Genomic DNA, 20,360 nt, shown 5'->3' on the forward strand with positions numbered 1-20,360 from the left:
TTCCCTGTTTTTGATTTTTTTAAATGAGTTTATTTTGGATAAACTGTGCTTCACATTTATTATTCATAGATGAAGTAGCAAGTTCTTATTAAGAATAAGTCCTAAGACATGTTGTTTTTAAAGGGGAAATGGCTGACTTACTGTAAGCTGTTGATTGGGCCATTATTGACTGGCAGATTCAACTGGAAGCACTTTGTTAGTGGATTAGGTTGCCCTGGAAATGCCTTCCTGAAACTGTACTGATGCACTTAAGGAAGCCCTCTGGGACAGGAGTAAAATGTCTCTTAGCAGGCGTGTCTTCCACCAGAGTACTCTTGGGATGAGCTGGGAGGGGCAGGGGCACTTCCAAAGAGATGCTCAGTAAGGAAACAGCCCCAGAAAAAAGGTGACAGGCAAAAAATTCCTCACAGGTAAGGTAAGATAATAATTTACTGCTATCAACTATATGCTTTCTGAATGTAACAGTACTTCATGTACTCATTTTGAATGAACATCATTAACTGCATTGATACTTATTAGTTTTTATTTAGTTTCTGTGAGGAGGGTGCCAAAGGCATGAAGGAGGAAAATCAAAAAATGGCACTTGAAAAAAAAGTGTTTAATAATCTTTTGATTAAAAAAACACTTTGTACAATAAATATTGGGGTCATTCAGGGTACTTCGGCTTTTTAAAAAAGCAAGCTTCCTCTCAAAAAGGCAAAGGTTTGTAAGTTTGTCAAGTGAACAGTCAGTTGTTTATTTCATCATTGAGTTGGGGGACTATTTCTAGGGGAGCGCGGTGGAAGTGGAGGTTAAAAAAGAAAGGATCAAAGCAGTGGTCCTTGCAAACTCCAGACTGGTACACCTGACAGGGAGGGAAGTGGCTGTGCAGCGCTATGTCCCCGCCCCAAGCCAAGAAAGCCTGGAAGTCCCGTGCCCAAAGCTGAAGCTCAGCGTCCCCCGAGCAGTGCTGGCGACCTGTCGCCAAGGAGGACGTGACTTCGAGCTGCCTGCGCTTCCTCCAAGCCATATTCCTTTAAGATGATGTAATAGTCATTTCCCTGGATGGTTTCTTGCCTGCACTGCTGAAACAACAGCATCGGAACTGCACTGGGAACTGTGGAACCACCCAGCTCTGCCGCCAGAGAAGCCCAAGCCTGAGCCCCCCGCTGGCATCACTGAGCGAGGCAGCTGCTGGTTTCCATAGGCTCCCACCTGGCTGGGAACATGGAAGTCCCTTTGCCCTTGCCGGCAGGTGGGGTGGCTACCTGGAACCCCAACAGGGCAAGTCTGTCTGCCTTTCTGCTTCTGCTCTTTCTGAAAATCTTTTAAGTCCCACTATCTTTTGCAACTCTCTTCTGTTTTAAGGATATCTAAAGGTTTGATTTTTTTTTTTCCTCCTGGAGAAGCTTGGTTAAATATTCTTTGCTTTGCTTTTTCAAACCAACAACCTCTCATCATCATGGTTTAACTTTTTTGTTACTTATTTTAACTTGAGACTGGAAGTAAATATATAAATAGATAGACATACACATATACATTTAAATAAATATTTATATCTATAGTCATTATTTTCTCAGAGCATTCATTTCTCTGGCACTTTTTATTGATACCTCTGTCCTTTACCTCTTTGGAATTTGACAAGCTCCAGATTCTGGCTGTGAATTCTGACTGCTTTATAAATGGGTATTTCTTCAAGAGAACTGGGTCTCCAGCATTCATAAGGTAAGCTCAAGGCTTATTGCTTTTACTATTTGGCTGGGGGAAAAAAATCCCCTTTTAGAAGTTAAAAATTGCATAGTCCCTTTCAGTGAAGAAATACAAAATGTTTTTTATAATTTCTGGAGACATTAGTGCATGCATAAGCATGTAGACACAAAATAGCATGAAAGAAGATCTGATTTAGTGAAATGATTGATGTCAGTAGTTCTAGGGTTGCTTATGTAAAATAACCTCTCCCTTCCTTTCTCCTGTTATCTCTCCCTCCCTTGCTCTCTCTTTCTATCTAGTGGTCTTTTTCGTCAGATGCTGGGTTTGAGGAAATAATTTTCTCTTTTCCTTCAGACAGACCTCTGAGTAACTGGGGACTTGACCTGTCTTGCCTACTGAGCTTGGAGGAAGATCCAACAGAGTTGAGTTGATGATATTCCATCAAGTAAAAGCTCACCACCAGCCAAGCTTTAAACTTCATTTGCATCACCACCTCACCTGTGGACTCTTCTAAATTTTGCTTTATTGGGGAAAAAGAAAACTGGGTAAGAGGAATTTTGCTTTTTAAACAAGTTACCATCCTTCTCCCTCCTTACAAGTTAAAGCAAAGGATAAGACTGTGACTCCATTGGATTGTACCTGTAAATCAAAATAGAAGAAGGGACAATGGCTCTGAGTGGCAACTGCAGTCGTTATTATCCTCGAGAACAAGGGGTTGCAGTTCCCAACTCCTTCCCTGAGGTTGTGGAACTGAATGTTGGGGGCCAAGTTTATTTCACTCGCCATTCCACATTAATAAGCATCCCTCATTCTCTCCTATGGAAAATGTTCTCCCCAAAGAGAGAAACTGCTAATGATCTAGCCAAGGACTCCAAGGGAAGGTTTTTCATTGACAGAGATGGATTCTTGTTCCGTTACATTCTGGATTATCTCAGGGACAGGCAGGTAGTCCTGCCTGATCACTTTCCAGAAAGGGGAAGACTGAAAAGAGAAGCTGAGTACTTTCAGCTCCCAGACTTGGTCAAGCTCCTGACCCCTGATGAAATAAAGCAAAGCCCGGATGAATTCTGCCATAGTGACTTTGAAGATGCCTCCCAAGGAAGCGACCCAAGAATCTGCCCACCTTCCTCACTGCTCCCCACTGACCGAAAGTGGGGTTTCATTACTGTGGGGTACAGGGGGTCCTGCACCATGGGCAGAGAAGGGCAGGCAGATGCCAAATTTCGGAGAGTTCCCCGGATTTTGGTTTGTGGAAGGATTTCCTTGGCGAAGGAAGTCTTTGGAGAAACTTTGAATGAGAGTAGAGACCCTGACCGGGCCCCAGAAAGATACACCTCCAGATTTTATCTCAAATTCAAGCATCTGGAAAGGGCTTTTGATATGTTGTCAGAGTGTGGATTCCACATGGTGGCCTGCAACTCCTCAGTGACAGCATCTTTTGTCAACCAATATACGGATGACAAGATCTGGTCAAGCTACACTGAATATGTCTTCTACCGTAAGTACAAAGGTTTCTCTTTAATGAGCTTCAGTTCCCTTTACAAATATATGTCATCTGCATGTTCAGTCAATGTTTGAGCAATGATGTTTGGGGAAATTTTTCTTAGCTCTTGAGTTCTAGCTAGAGTGTTTAGAGGCTATAATTCAGTTCTCATATCTGATCTACGGCACTTATAATCCATCTTTCCAATGAGGTTACAGAATAATCAAAGGCCTCAATAATCACAAGGTTCAGATTATATCAGTATAGATATTCTGTGGATCAAAATCTTACATATTTGTCTATTTGCTAGATACTAAGTTGTAAAGATCAAGTTGGTGCTTAAAGCTTGGCTATTGGTTCCACAGGAGTTTGATAGATTTTGTGAATGAAGTGCTGCTGTCTCTTCTTTGATCTGAACTTTGGGCTCTATTAATCTGGTTGTTGAAGACTTGCTTTCATCAGGGTCTTTGAAAACAGAAATGTGTTTTGCAGGAAATGATGTGGTCTGGCTAGATGGCAGTATAGACTGATGAAAGGCTCCTTTTCTACTCCTCCTCCGCCTTCCTCAGGCTGATATTTGCTTTTATGGGATTAACAAATCTGCCATTTGATTCTTTAGGATTTCGTATCAAGATTTGAGTTGTACTGTACAAGTAATTAAGCAGGACTTCATTTAAGGTCCATCTAAAAGAAACTGGATCCTTGAGAACTGTCAGTCAGAAATAGCTGAAATATAGAATTATTGACATGAAAGAAAACCAGAGAGAAAAGAAGAAAAAGAAAGAAGTGTTCTGAAGCTTTGTAAGGTTTTTCTTAGAAGCCAATCCATTTGCTTAGATGGCAGCTTAAAGTACAGACTACATTACTGTATGAAAAAACATTATTCTGTATAATCTACACTACAAGTCTACTGATCACTATAGGGAGAATAATAAATCAGGCTGTATATTAGAGTACTTGATTTAACTGTTGATTTTCAATAGGCCTGGCCTGGGAGTTGGGTGAAGTAAATTAATTAAGTAATTAATTAATTAACTTATTTATTTATGTTTTTCCTCCAGGGCCATCAGTGGGGCTCAGTGTCAGCACTATGGATTCACTGTTCCTGGTGGCTATTTAAAAAAAATTTATTAGATAGGACAGAGAGAAATAGAGATAGGATGGGGAGATTGGGAGAGAGGAAAAGAGACACCTGAAGACCTGCTTCACTGCTTGTGAAACATCCCCCCTACATGTGGGGAGCAGGGAGGGGATCAAACCCAGATCCTTGCGCAGTTTCTTGTGCATAGTACTATGTGACCTTAACCGGGTATGCTACTGCCCAGCCTCCTAAACTAAATTCTTTAAGAAATGTCTTTCCATGGTTAACATTTGATTCCCTCTATTCTTATTTTAAAGCAAAGCTATCAATTTGGGAAGCTAACATGTCCAATTTTCCTTAAACATAAAGGTACAAGTGAATTTTCTGGGCAGGCTTTTGTCTACAGCTGGTTTTACCTGCTTGGAGATGGTGCTGGAAACCTTGGTGAGAGTACAGTGGGAATCTGAGTTGTTCTGTACTGGGTTATCATACACTCGCTTTTTAGAAGTGAAAACTCAAATTGAATAACAATGAAAGTCTGTGGAGAAAGATGAAATTAGTGAAATTATTTGAGGAATATACTGATGTGTAATAGTATTATTTGATCTAATAACCCTATTTCTGGCCTTTATCTATAATCTGTATACTTCTCTGTGTTACAGCTTAGTTGCCAGACACTATTTCCTTCCCTCTAGTCAATTCTCACTAGTATAGAGATAAGACTGTCTTCTTGTTCAATAAAGGAATCTGACATCCATTACTTGTGATTCTGTAGAGCAAACAGTCTTCAAACTTTTTGAAAAAAAAAAAAAGCAACTTAAGAGTCCAAATGTAGATTTGTGATATTTACCAAGATCTGTAATTTCTAACATTTGAAGGTAGAATTCCCAAGAAGCTTCAGTTAAGTTAATGAAAACCAACTAGTATCTTCCCCCAGAAACAAAAAACAAAACAAAACAAACAACAGCAACACCACCACCAACAAAACCCACACTAGATTTCTAACCGCTTGCTCATCTAAATGAGATTCAGAATGAAAAATATTCCTGATAGCTTAGTGACATTTCTATGTTCATCAAAGATTTATCCATCTAGTACTATGTCCTCTTTATGCTACTCTGGACAGTCTCTACTATTCTGTTCATATAAATGTTTCATTCTTTGTTAGCATTTGAGAGGCTACAGAGGAGTAGTTTGCTCGTCATCACACTTGAGAACGGCCAGCACAAATACACAGCAACTTCACATTGTCAGCATATATATTGCATATAATATATTTCCCCTTTGCACCTAACATTGAAAGCTATATATTAACTCTTCCTCTGTCTTAGGACCAATAAAACTGACAGCTGGCTTTCTATGGTGCATAACAGCTTCCATGCAGCTGCTTAGCCATAATTATTTAATTAGAAGCTGCCAACTGTGCCTATATAAGCATTAATTCATCAAGCTGTTGTGCTGGGGTTAATGGGCCGAAACCAGGGGAGGTGCTCCAGAGCAGGGAGTTGACTGTATGTATGCAAAGATGCTCATTACAGAGGATTTCAATTTACATATACATGCTATTTTGTATATTATGCATATATGTTATTAGAAGAGTCTGATTACTTGAAGTTTTTCACTGTACTGAGTACGGTATAGTGAATTGGCCCAAATAATTAGTTTCAAGTCATTATATGCCTTTAATAGCCATGGGATGATGCAGAATCATTTTACCTGACTCAGTATCACAGAAAAAGACAAAGAAGAGAGAGAGAGAGAGAGAAAGAGAGAGAGAGAGAGAGAGAGAGAAATACATTGCATATGGTGATTGTCAAATCCTTCTCATTTGTCTGATTTTATTTCTCAAGGGAAATTAGATGAAAACCTCTGGATACATTCTTACGTCTGTTGATCTTAAGGTAGACCTTGAGTTGAAAGTCAATATCTTATAGTTTTGACTGAATATTGTGTTAATGAAGTTTGAACAATTAAAAAGTTAATGTGTATTTGAATATGTGTGAGAGGGATGTACGAAATGTGTTTGTCACATGAACTTAAAAAAATTGTCTTTGTGAGAACTTCGGTGGTGGGTACAGTGTAGAAAAATACTCCTCAAATCTTATAGTCTTGCTAACCATTATTAAATCACTAATAAAATGTCAACAACAATAAAATAAAATAAACATCCAATAAAAGTAAATAAAAATATGTTTGTCTAGGACAGTCACACACCAAAATATATGTAAGACACTATATTTTGTGACTTATCTGCAACCAAGATAATGAGAGTGAAGTAGGAGCATAGAAAAAGATACATCTTAGAGTTGCTTCACAAATTATTTAGATATATATTTTAGCTTAGTTTAAAATGATAAGTTGTCTTTTCTCCTTTCTCACCCAACTAATGAAATGATCACCTCTCTTTTCTCTTCAAGTGCTTCTTAAAAAGCAATACCATAAACATCTGACAATGCCTGCTTGATTCACCTCTAAATGAAATAGAAACTAAGTAACTTGAAAAAGAAATCCCAGTTTTGTACCAGGTACTCAATAGCCACTCATACCATGTAGGGACAAAATCGAAGGTGCATGGAAATAAATGAACCATCTTGCAACACCTGAGAGAGTGAGAAGATTGTTCTTGGTTAGAAAAAAAATATGCACATCTCCATCATCCTACTCATGAAAAAGTTACTTCAAACAAAGGTGATAAACTACCAAGATTTAAAGACATTTACCTCTAATAAAGTTGTGGTAATAACAGGAACACAAATACATAGTCAAATGTATAGGGCTATTACCTCAAAAAACCTCTGCTCTGAGTTCTGTAAATTGTAGTGAGACCAATTCATTTTTTTTTTATTTAAGAAAGTATTAATTAACAAAACCATAGGGTAGGAGGGGTACAATTCCACACAATTCCCACCACCCAATCTCCATATCCCACCCCCTCCCCTGATAGTTTTCCCACTCTCTATCCCTCTGGGAGCATGGACCCAGGGTCATTGTGGGTTGCAGAAGGTAGAAGGTCTGGCTTCTGTAATTGCTTCCCCGCTGAACATGGGCATTGACTGGTCGGTCCATACTCCCAGTCTGCCTCTCAGTGAGACCAATTCATAACTGCTTCAACAAATTGCTTTTGTAGGTGAATTTAAAACTTTCTACTCTATTTCTTTTTACTTAAGTTTAAAGGTTCATTTACACAAATGTCTCTTCTTCTCTCTACCTTTTACTTTCATTCCTTCTCACTTGCTCTCTGTCTCTCACTCTCTGTCAAAAGAGTGGGCATGGGAAATAATGGAGTCATACAGACATTGAGCTCCCATGATAACCATAGTGACACATGCACATGAAGATGAAACTGTACTCCTATAACAACAATTTGGTATTTTCTGAATAAAGTGATGAGAAAAATCCAAACATTAACAAACTTAACCAATGCTGACTTTAATGAGAGGGCGTTAGTCATAAAACTAGTAGAAATACATCTATTCTGAAACAACTTTATCACTTTTCTCCTTCTGACTCAAATGATACCAAATAAAACTTTGATTTTTATTGCCCATAGAGTTATGGTATGACCACATTCAAAATGAAACAGAATAGTGTCGCAAAAACTATTTAGGTTAAGTTTTATCACTACCTACCTCTTGTCTTTCTATAGCATTTTTCTTTCTTTTCCACAATTTTCTTTATATACTGTTTTTAAAATTTTAAGCTCTTTCATGTAATCAATACTTACTATCTATAATAATCCTATTCTGTCAAATAGTTTTAAAAATTTTTTTATAAAAAGGAAACACTGACAAAAAAACATAGGATAAGAGAAGTAGAACTCCACACAGTTCACACCACCAGAACTCCATACCTCCATACCTGCTAGCTTTCCTATTCTTTATCCTTCTGGGAGTATGGACCCAGGGTCATTATGGGGTGCAGAAGGTGGAAGGTCTGGCTTCTATAATTGCTATTCTGCTAAACATGGGTGTTGGCATTTCAATCCATACTCCCAGCCTGTCTTTCTCTTTCCCTAGTGGGGCAGGACTCTGGGGAAGTGGGGCTCCAGGACACATTGGTGGGGTTATCTGCCCAGGAAATTTGGCTGGCATCATGGTAGCATCCGGAACCTGGTGGCTGAAAAAAAGACAACATATGAAACCAAACAAATTGTTGACTAATCATGAACCTAAAGGCTGGAAAATTGCAGATGAAGATTTGGGATTCTCCATTTTGTAGATAGTAGGTCTATTTTAGTTATGTTCCAAAGAGCATATGACTATACTATTTTTTTTTTCTGAGCCTGACATCTGATATGCAGGTGGACCCAAGTTATTGTCTGGGGAATGATGTAATGACTGGGAAAAGGAACAGAAAGCTGGATCAGGAAAGATCCATTTCCCAAATATGGGAAATGTGTATGAATATTGTTGACTGTAAGCCCCATTGATTTGATCTGATCTGTGGCCCATATTCAGATTAGGAGCCTATGTGACTTCTGCATCCCTGTAGATCTGAGTTTATATTCTGTGGTCATGAGTAGGACTGTACCAAGTTGCCCCAATTTCAGGACCCATCTTCCTCAGGTGGAAGATAGATTACATTGTACAGCCTCCCTTCTGAGGATAGAACATTCTCTACCATTGTTGATCCACATTGAGAGCAAGATCCTCTCTTGTGGGGGCCCACAGTGGAGTCTGTTGTGTTGTTCCTTACGGAGGTGACCAGTAACAATGGAGAGAAGTATCTAAATTTGGTCATATTTATAATACTTTGAAGTCATGGTGCTATTTTACTCAGTGTGTTTGAATATAGGAAATATTTGCAGAGTGTGAATCAGGTGATTCTAGCTGGAAAAAAGCATCCTCAAAAACTTAAGGCTTTTTATTTATAATCTTTTCTAAAAAGCAAACTTTTAATATAAGGCTTCATCATGAAGTCAACTAAGATACATGGCATGGACCGATATTGGATTAGAACAGTTATGATAAACTGCAGGAACAGTAAGAAAAACTTCTTTAGTATATTGCTCTCCAAGCATTGGACTCAGTATAACAGTGATACAGCATGTATTTCTTTTTTTCTTTCTTTTTTTTTTTTTTTTTTTTACCATTTTCACTTTAATTTTGTTTAATTCATTTTTTGGTTAGAGAGAGAAACTGAGAGAGAAAGGGAAGTAGAGAGGGAGAAAGAGAGACACCTGCAGAACTGCTTCACTGCTCCTGAATGCAGTGAATACACCTGTGCAGGTGGAGGGCCAGGGCTTCAACTTGGGTCCTTGCGCATTGTAACATACAAGCTCTATCAGGTGTGCTACCACCAACCACTATGATTTCACTTTTATATAAAATAAAAACTGTTACTAGAGCGTAAACCCTTGGGGGAAATTATTGAAGTAGTTTTCTAGGTCTGTGGCATCGCTGATTGAATTTGACTGCAAAATAAGTATCAGAATATGGACAGAAAAGGGAGTTATGGAGAATGCTGCCTGCCCTCCCCTGCCAAATGCTTCTGTATGTGAAAAAATACATATGATGAGAAATGTTTCTGACAGCCTAATGAGGTTTGGATCTTATCAAATAAATTAGAAATGGAAATAGCTGAGGACATGCCACAAAACTCCATTTGGAATACCTCCAAACAGAAATCACAGAGATGAGTTATTGCATAGAGAAAGCCAATCTAATGCATGGAAAAAGTCCTGCAGAAACTGACAGATGAATGCTTAATTTCTCCGTTAAGACTGACTGTTGCTCTTTTTTCTCTCCTTTTTTTATTTTATTGCTTCCTCTAAACAGTTAATTTCTTGGCAAATCAGATTACTTTTTTACTATGGAAATTTACTTATACAACCAAATGTAGAGACCTCACGTTCCAATAATTACTATTATCATTACAAAACCAACTGTGTTTCATATATATATATATTCCTTTCTACTTCTCTTTCTATCTGCACAGAATTATTTTGAAGCAAATCTAAGATAGCGTTCATTCATTCATCTACAAGTATAACATTCTCTAAAATAAGATGTATTATGAAAATAGGATAATAACACTATTACATGTGAAATTAGTCATCACTTAATTTCTGATATCTCATCACTTTTCAAACTTCATAATTTTCTCACAGTTTTCTTAAAATTTATTTGTTTGAATTGGGATCCAAAGGAGTTTCTTTAGTTGTATTTGGTTTCTATTTATCATATTAAAAAGATTGTTTATAATTTACATGCAGTGCAGTTATATAATGCATATCTTAAATCCCTTTAAATGTCAACTTCTCTCTCTCTCAATTTATTTACCTGAATAAATCAAGTTGTCAAGTCTTATGTCCCATAGTCTAGATTTTGTTTACCTATCTCTACTATCTCTGTGATGTCATTAACACACACCATGACTCCTGTATTTTCCATCAATTTGTTTGATTGAGACTCTATATTTTAGGGGTTTAATCAGATTCAAGTTCAGTGTTTGCAGTGAGAAATGTCTGTTAAGTGATGACAAATTCGTTTTTAAATTTTGATTTTTAGTTCTGAAATGTATACATTATTAGAAGCAAGTAATTTTCTTATTGTTAGTTTTTAATATTCCTCACACAAATAAATAACAATTGAGACCAACCATCACCTTTGTCCAAGTTGATTCTAGATATATATGAGGCAATAGAAGAGGTTCACTGGGCTGGGTGATGGTGCACCTGGCTGAGCATATATGTTGTAGTACTTAAGTCCTTGGTCCCTACCTGCAGGGGGAAAGCTTCACAAGTCATGAAGCAGGACTGCAGGTATCTCTCTCTCTCTCTCCCTCCTTATCTCCCCCTCCTCTCAATTTCTAGATGTCTCTATCCAATAAATAAATAAATAAATATTTTTAAAAAAATTTAAAAAAGGATTTAAAAAAGAGGTTATTCTCTTTCATTCTATTTCATTCTATTTTCATTCTATTTCATTCATCTCCATTCTCTTTCACATCATTTTAGAACTATCTAGTATTCAACTGCTATTTTTATCAGACTGGGCTACCTTAGGGGTATGATGAGACTTATGAAAACATGTATTGCACCATTTTCTGTAAAGAGCACACAGTTCCTGAATCCTAAATGGCACACACCAAGATACATCATAGTAAAACTATCCAAAAGCAAGGACAAGGAAAAAATATTGTAGGGTCCTAGGGAAAAAGAAGACACTGGCATACAGAGGTCAATCCATCAGGCTCTCATCAGACTTCTCATCACAAACCCTAGATGCAAAGAGGGAGTAAATATTAAAAGATAAGAATTGTTAGACACAGTTATTGTCCTAATGATACACTGGAATGTTCTTGGATACTTTCAACTGCACTGAAGCTCACTCAACTCACATCTGTGTTTCTCAATATTTTCTCTCCCTGTGTTCTTTATTTCAGTAAGTGGAATTATCAGTCACTTGGTTAGCCAGGGAAGAACACAACCTGGGCAGCATCCCTGAATCTTCCTTCTCCTTAATTACCATCTCCAATTTGAAAGTGTTATTATCTTCTTTCTTCATCTCTTTCAGATTCATCCATTTTTTTATACCTATTCATACATCTCTAATCAAGACCACCAGCATTACTTTTCTAAACCTGTGCATATAAGAATAAATTGACCTTACCATCCCATGTCAAGTGTTCCTTTGAATTTCTTCTCTCTATTGCAAACATGGTGATATTTATAAAATATGATCATGTCCTCTCCTTAAAGTTCTTCATGTTTTTTATTGCTCTTAAGGTTAAATACAAACATCTTAAAAAATTAAAGCTCTTCATGAAATAACCTCTGTATCCCTCCTCAAATTTTTCTATAACCATCCAAATGGGGAAAAAATGAAGCTAGGGTGGAGTCAGGGTTTATGGAACAACTCAGGAGGTTCAGAAAGAAACAAAAGGGGCTACAAAATTCAGAAAATAGCCCCACTAGGAAAAGAACTTTACTAGAAATCAAAGTGTGCTGTGAGACTGATCAGTTTGACTTCTTGATTTCCTTACTGCTTAAATATTTTATTTCCTTATTTTCTCTTTTATAAATGCACATAATCATTTCTTAATTCCACAGAGAGCACAACTTTCCTCTTAAGGCTGCTTTGAGAATTAAATGGATTGGTGTGTATTAAGTACTTTATGACAGTGCCTGGCACCCAGAAAATACCATGGGCATGTTAATAAATAATTTTGGGGATCTCTGGGACTAATGTCATAAATGAAGCACAGGTTCACCTGTAAATAACTTAGTTGACTGTAAATGAGCTCTTGGATACTTTGCCCAGTTAAAACAAAGATGTTAAAACAAACATGTAAAAGTGACTTTTTTTTTCAGTACTAGGGAATCAACCCAGAGTCTCACACAAGCTGACCTGCCTTTCCAGCCTGCACCGGCCAACTCTCTTGCATTATGTTTTTGAATGGGAGAAATAAAGAGAGAGGAGAGGAGAGTCACCAAGGAGCTGATGGAATGAGCCTTTATATATGCTAAGACATGCACTTATCTGCTCAGCCATAGCCTGACCACTAGAATCAACCCTTTCCTTTCTCTCTCTCCTCACCAGGATTATTGCTGGGCTTAGTGCCTGTACTGGTTTCACTTCACCTGATGGTCATATTTTTTTGATGGAAAGTGAAAGACAGAGATAGATAGATAGATAGATAGATAGATAGATAGATAGATAGATAGATAGATAGATAGATAGATAGACAGACCACAGACAGACTAGACAGACAGACAAACAGAAAGACAGACAGACAGACAGGAGGGACACTTGTAACACTGCTTAAGTTTATGAAATTTCCATCCTGCAGGTTGGGACTGAGAGTTAAACTTACAGGGGTCCTTGTGCATGATAATGCATGTTCTCTATCAGGTGTGTCATAACCCAGTTCCCTGGAATTTATTTTTGAAGGGGACTTCAAGCTATTTATTTTAATTGAATCTGAGTACACATAAAAGCCAACCCCTCGAAAGGTTTCACATTTTAGTAACTCTTTTCTTCCACCTGACTATTCCATGATGAGTACCATTAATAGAGCTTCCCTTCACCACCCCCACCCTTTTTATGGTTTTCAACTGTGGCTTTTCAGAACCTAGGATAATATGTAGTAGAACTGCGAATTAAGAATGCAACCTAAATTATAAATTCAGTTGCTGTAGAATTAGAATAACCTTTTATGAATTTCAGCTTAGAGAGTATTCTCTTTCATGGTGACAGAAAGTGGTTATTGAGTATGCCACTGACAACAGGATCATTCAGATCTCTCCAGAAATGAAAACAAGGCATTTTGCTTCATACTGTGAGTTGTTATGTTGTGTCGCATTAAAAAGAAATAAAAGTGTTAATGGGGGTCTGTTAGCATGTGATCCTTTCAATAGCTGCCCCATGTGAAGAAATTCACACTTTTCTACTTGTACTCATGAATTCTATTCCAAAGCAGAAAGTTATAATAATTTATAATACAGCTTATAAAGACCTTTCATTATGATTATATCTGGTATAACGTAATTGTGAACTAGTCACACTAAAGAAAATCATAGCTACAGCTATTATATATAACTTGGTGTCACACTGAAGGGATGCTCAAGTTGTTTTATGTTGCATTTTGGACAATAACTGCAGACTATCCAGATCAATACTATGAGGAAAACAGGGGAAAGTGAATCAAGTTTAGGTAGTGGTGTTTTTTGTTTTTTTCTCCTATAAAGAAGACTTGAAAGTGGCAGAGTAAATCTCATAACTGGGATAAATGAAATGGGGTTTATGGATATTAGAGTGTGGCAAAGGCATAGAACTAAAGTTAAGGGAATATTCAAGTCTTGAAGAAGTGTTGCAGAGTTATGAAATTACTCCAACCAGAAAAAGAGCTGGTCTACAATGTAAAGCAAATCAGATATTGGTCAAGCATCACGGTTCATTTTCTTGTAGCTTCATCATTCAGTTACATCAAATAGAGAAATTTTCTCATGAGTATATGCCTGAAAATTTACGCAATAGTGATAAAGGAAAGAAAAATTCTGTTTTAACCTGGTTGTTTTCTGGACATATAAGTAAAGTATGCTTTTTCTTTAAGAAGAGGGGTATGTGTGTGGAGTTATACAACTGTTTAAACTTCAATTCAATAGAGAAGTGCTGATTTCTACTTGCTAGTAAATTTATGCCTCAGAAAATATGTGATTTTGTTTGATTTATCTGGATAGTTACTCCTGTGGCAAGAGGAAGTAATGACTGATAGTATTATCTGTGATACTTTCAATATTTATTTATTCGTTCATTCATTTATTTTTATCAGAGTGTTGCTCAGCTCTGGCTTATGATGGTGCAGGTGGTTCGAACCTGTGGTGACTTTGGAGCCTCAGGCATGAGTCTCTTCACATAACCACTCTGCTATGTAACCAGGCCCCACTTTCAACATTTTAAAAGCTATTTAAGGCCTTCTTTGGATGCTCAATATTGGCACAATTGGATAAAGAGTTAGATTATCAATCACTAGGTCCCAAGAATAATCCCTGACATCACATGTGCCAGAGTGATTCCCTAGTGTGCCCTTTGTCTCTCTCCCTCTCATGAATGAATGAATGAATAAATAAATAGGCATTTGTTGGAAAATATCTGACTGCTAAATATTTAGTCCTATACAAAGTGTCTTTTTAGGCATGGTTGTTCAATTAGAGGTGGGTAGAAAACATCCTATATGTATGCAAAGAATGTCAGATTCTGATTCATAAAATCCTCACATTAATGATTTTTCTAGTACATCTGCAGAATCTGCCAGGAAAGTGATTCACACTGTGCACAGATTGCATTAACTGAAATTGTGGAAACTTCCTTCATCTATACCCTTCCACACAAATGAATATGTATTGTGAATTACAATATTGTTTTTAAACAGATCTTGACATACCTTCACTGGAACAGTATTATTGTATATGCAAATTTAGTCCGAGCCTGAGTTACTTGCCCAGAATTTTGTTTGATGCTTTCTGTCTATATGAGTAAATGGTGGACACTGGATCTTGCTATGCTCTTTCTCTTTTGTATGTAGATTCCTAACACACACATTAACTCTGCAACAGTTAGATCATACACAATATTTTTCTTTTTACCAGAATTATTGCTGGGACTCAGGCCCCATGATGAATTAATCACTACTAGCAACCTGCCTTTCTTCTATTCTCTCTCTCCCCTTTCTCTCTTATTTCTTAGAAACAAAGAGAAATAGAGAGAAATGGGGGAGAAAGGAGAGAGAGAAATAGAGACACTGCTACTTATGAAGTTTTTGCCCTCTGCAGGTGGGGACCATGCACTTGTGCTTTACTATGTGTGTCCTCTGCAATATTTATAATAGAAATGTTTAATAATAATTACTATGCATTTGAGATTGCACACAGTTTTGGCATTCATGTTGAACAAAAATCTGGTAACCATGTTCTTTTTTTTTTTTAAATACACTTTTTTAGGGATTCGGGCAGTAGCACAGTGGGTTAAGCACTGGTGGAGCGAAGTGCAAGGACTGGTGTAAAGATCTCAGTTCGAGACCCCGGCTCCCCACCTGCAGGGGAGTTGCTTCACCAGTGGTGAAGCAGGTCTGCAGGTGTCTTATCTTTGTCTTCCCCTCTCTGTCTTCCCCTGCTCTCTCCATTTCTCTCTGTCGTATCCAACAATGATGACATCAATAACAACAATAATAATTGCCGCGGACCACTCAGTGGATGAGCAGCAGGAGGGTCAGGGGTCTTGAAGGCAACCTCCCAGGTGGGTCAGGAGTCGGTGAGGGAGAACAGATAGACACCACACTCTATTGGAGGGTGAATCTGGACTCGTTTTAATAGTGAAACTGCATTAGCTTTTATACTTTTTTCAGGTTACATTCAGGTTGTCTAAGCAACCAGCTCATAAAGAAGTAACAATAGTCTTGTGGCTTTGGCAGGCTACATGTTATTCCCCCATAACTGTAAAGAATGGGTACAATACTTTGTATCGTTCTGTTCCCAGGGGAGGTCATACCCAGAATTGTTTTAGACTTTTGCTGAGGGCTATCTCTACCATTAATCTTCTATGGGGGCGTACAGATCTTTGCCTAGTCGTGGACCACTGCTCATCTAGGTCTGGTACAGTTTAACTATTAATCTTTCTTTGTTTCAATATGTCAACTTGTACCTGGGAGGCCTCAATCTCTGTATTGTTTCTATGAGGGGCAAGTCATAACATGACTTGTTTTGTCCATCTATGTTAACCCACCTTCTCCACTTACATAATGTAACTTTAAAATATGCTCCTGTGTAAGGGAGAGGGGGTACTTCTGACTCTCCATTCCCACCAGGCACTGCCAAAGCATTATTAATCAATTGTGACAGTATAATTGTTTGTAGCAATAACGGGGGGAAAGTGCGTCGACCCAATCCCGTCCTTCTGCCCAGCTTCTTTGAAGTCTGAATGCAGGTCCAGAGGAGATGACTTTGTCAGTCTCTCTGGTGGTCGTGACGGGGCGGCGTATCTCCCTCCTTTTTATTTAGTTTAAAGCGGTGGAATTCGGCTTGGAGCTGTCTGATGGATCTGGAGAGGAGCTTGAAGAGGACTGGAAGAATAAGCAGAACAATTACTAGTACGAAAACAATGCCTCCCAGTGATATGAGAATGTGTTGCCAATTAATAGGGTTGAGAGATGTCAAACCCTCTTTTAGAGATTGGGCAAATTCCCAAACATCCGGGGTATCTAGGGAGGAAGCGCTTTTGGCACTAATCTGGGCCTGAAGGGTATCAATGTCATGGGAAATATCATTGTGTTGCCAAATGCCCATAAGGTGGTTCCTAGTCCTATCCCAGGGAGTGGAGGAATTATAAGGCAAAGGAGTAACACATAGTGCTCTATAACTACTATGGCAGCGACCCCATATGGGGAGAAGATCATGAGCTTAATTTCTCTTGTATAATCATTATCAACAACTCTGGGTGATCTCAAGCCTCAGCTTCTCCATCCTTTCTGTCAATTTTTATAGGTCTCGGCATCTGCAGGCATTTTGTCTCCTTCTCCTCTGTTTGTTGGATGGACCTCTCTGGTGGCCAGCGGGCTTCATTATCTGTATAGGAGAAAACACAAACATGCCCTCGTCCCCACATGAGGACGGGATCTGGTCTTTGTTAGGACCCTGACAGGGGGTCTTTTTATTTAACCAGTGCATATCTACTGTTAGTTGTAGTTCTTCAGAACCCATCACTGGCAGATTTTTTCTGTGTGTTTAATTAAAATATTAATAGTAAAGAGTGCTCCACCAAGAATGTTGTGTGGAGTCTGCGGTCTTGTCTTTGAGGAGGACCCATCAGTAAAGTCTATTAAGGCTGTTGGAATCAGCTGAGATTTTGTTATCTTTGGAAAAACATAAAAACAGTGTTAAGTCACATAGACTGAAATTGGGCTACATATAGGGAATTTTTTATTTTAAGAAAGCTTTTTACCATATGAAAGGCTGGTTCTTTATGTGAAGGCTTGTCATGGTTGTAGTCTTTTATTTGTGACCAGCAAGACATACACAAAGCCAGGAAAAATATTAAAATTGATAATCTAATGACTTAGAATTTGTTTAAATATATTTATATAATTTTAGAAGGCCTTTTTAACAATAAAATGATTATCATCTTTGTAGTATAATTTTAAAATCACTTAAACAATTTAAGCATATTATTAGAACTTAGTTTAATGTTAGGATCATAGTACTTTACTTATTATAAAAGTCATATGTTTAAAATAATCTTTTACTTTTACACCATCTTATAATGACATCTTTAGACTAATTTTGTTTAATAAGGATTTATCAAATATTAAACTTTTTATCAGATCAGAAACATATGTATGTATCAAAAATAGACTTTTGACACTGTCTTGAAATAAATGAGATATTTTTAAATGTGGAAAGATATATAGGGGGGAACCAGAGCAAAAGCTCTAGGCATGAAATTTATCAGCATAACCATTGACAAGTTATGTTTTTTGTTTTTCTAGGTTTATTTTATCTTTTTAAGTGAGAGGGTACTAGACAACTTTATATATATCAATAATATCTCTTTTAGTCTTTTGTCACACTCAGTTAAATTGAGACACACCCTAAGTGTGTGATATCTATTTTAAAAGGCTCTGTTTGAATTTTAAAGGAAGTAAATCTAAAGTCTAGCTTATTTAACCTTATCTATCAATCTTAGAATGTCAGGATATTTACACCAAATTTAACTAAAGTATATTGATTTTTTAAATTAATTTATTTTAAACTCTAAACAAACTCAAATTACTTAAAGAGTCAACACACATTTGTGACAATGTTTTTCAGAAGATTTACAGTGCCAAACAAACAACAAATTTTGTTGTGGACTAATTTCCACAGAAATAATTTCACAGGGCATTATGGGGGCCCTCCATTATGTCCCAGAACCTCTCTGATTTAAAAACATACATATAATTTGTATTTTAATTTGGAGATGAAGAATTGTCACGTTGACACCTCTAAGAAGTTAGTCAGTTTAAATACTTAGGCTTTTACCTTACATATCTATTTACCTTAGCAAAATAATTTTTATTTTTAGATTACCACATCCGGGTGATGAAGTTTTTTAAATCCTCTTGTGGGGTCCCATCCTTTGAGTTTTAGACCTGCAGTCTCTCCTCCAATGGAGTCCCTTTTGGCACCATGGGCACAGACCAGGTGGGGGTCCAGGCCCCCGGTTTTCTCCTCTACCTTGGGGACACTCCCTCTCAAAGTGTCCTGTCTGGCCACACTTGAAACACTTCCCTTTTTGTCTTCTCCCTGCGTTCTTGTTTTTAATGAATTGTGGCAGGGTCTGTCCTTGTAGGGCAGCTGCCATGGCCATTCCCTGAATAACTGCAGGAGACACATCCATGTATGCACTGATAAAATCTTCTATTGTCCCTGTCCTTTTTAATGGCCATAGCAAGTCTTTACAGACTGTGTTGGCATTTTCCCAAGCCAATTGTTTTAATAAAATTTCTGCTCCTTCTGACTCAGGCATCATTCTTTTTACAGTCTCTTCTAACCTAGCAATAAGTTCTTCAAAAGGCTCCTCCGGTCCTTGCCTGATACCAGAGAGAACCGAAACCTTCTCCTCAGGCTGTGGTATTTTACGCCACGCCGAGACGGCTATCTTAGAAATAGCTTGTAGGGACTCTCTGGGAATTTTCATCTGCTGCCGGGGATCCCCCCAGTCATCTCTGCCCATTAACATAGAGAATGTTGGCTTGGGGCCCCTGCTTCTTTTAAACAATCCCTGTTGCAAGTAAGTTTTGGCCTGATCTTCAAACTCTGTTCTCCACAAAATATATTGTCCTGGCTTCAAAACTGACCGGGCTGTTTGCTGCCAGTCGTAGGGAGTTAACCACATAGTTGCCACCGTTTCTATTTGTAAAGTGCATGGTGAGGAAGCTCCTGTGGACTGAACTGCCTGAGCTAATTCCTTTAACATTTTTAATGGTAAAGGCTCCCACTCAGGTTCATCATCCAATGATATTACCGGGAAGAGGAACCCAACCTCCCCTTCTCTTCTTGCCTCTTTTACGGCGGCCATAAACCCAGCATTAGCAGGGACTCTATGTCCTCCCTGTCTGTCTTTGAGCTTCAAGGGAGGCACCTTGGCCATAGGGATGGTGGGCAAAAGACCGTCATCATCATTATGACAATGGGCGGCCTCATCATCTAATTCTGCCTCTTCTTCAGGATCTAACCAGTCATCATTCTGCCACTTATACTTCTCTAGTAGTGGGCGACTAACTTGTTCCTCAAGAGCTCCATAGCCTTTATTTTTTCTAGGATTAGACTGTGTTTCTTCTACCAAACATTCATACTCTGATTTGTCTCCTAATAAGACTCTCAGCTGGGTCCATAAAGAGAAGGTTATAGCTGGAACCTCGCTGGGCCCATGTTCTGAGTAAAATTTTCTCAGATCTTTTCCTACTCTTCTCCAGTCCTCTAATGATAATGTTCCCTCTTCTGGGAACCATGGACTGCTTTTCTTAATAAATGCTAAGAATTGCTTTAGCTCTTTGTGGGGTACCCTAATTCCTCGTCCCAGCAGCATCTGCTGGAGGACCGAGAGGAAGAGCCCTTCATTCTTTGAGCTC

The 20,360-nt window shown here is 38.1% G+C and overlaps 1 protein-coding gene across 1 annotated transcript in view; it reads left to right on the forward strand.

The window, feature by feature from the left end:
- Nucleotides 1-867: 867 nt before the first annotated feature.
- The window catches only part of KCTD16 (potassium channel tetramerization domain containing 16), a 360,726-nt gene continuing 341,233 nt past the window's right edge, over nucleotides 868-20,360 (forward strand). The window contains exons 1-2 of the mRNA XM_007519002.3: nucleotides 868-1,704; nucleotides 2,044-3,187. Coding sequence (XP_007519064.1) covers nucleotides 2,356-3,187 — 832 coding nt within the window. The 5' untranslated portion in view covers nucleotides 868-1,704; nucleotides 2,044-2,355. The remainder of the gene's footprint in view (nucleotides 1,705-2,043; nucleotides 3,188-20,360) is intronic.

Source organism: Erinaceus europaeus, chromosome 2, assembly GCF_950295315.1.
Source record: "Erinaceus europaeus chromosome 2, mEriEur2.1, whole genome shotgun sequence".
Lineage (NCBI taxonomy): Eukaryota > Metazoa > Chordata > Mammalia > Eulipotyphla > Erinaceidae > Erinaceus > Erinaceus europaeus.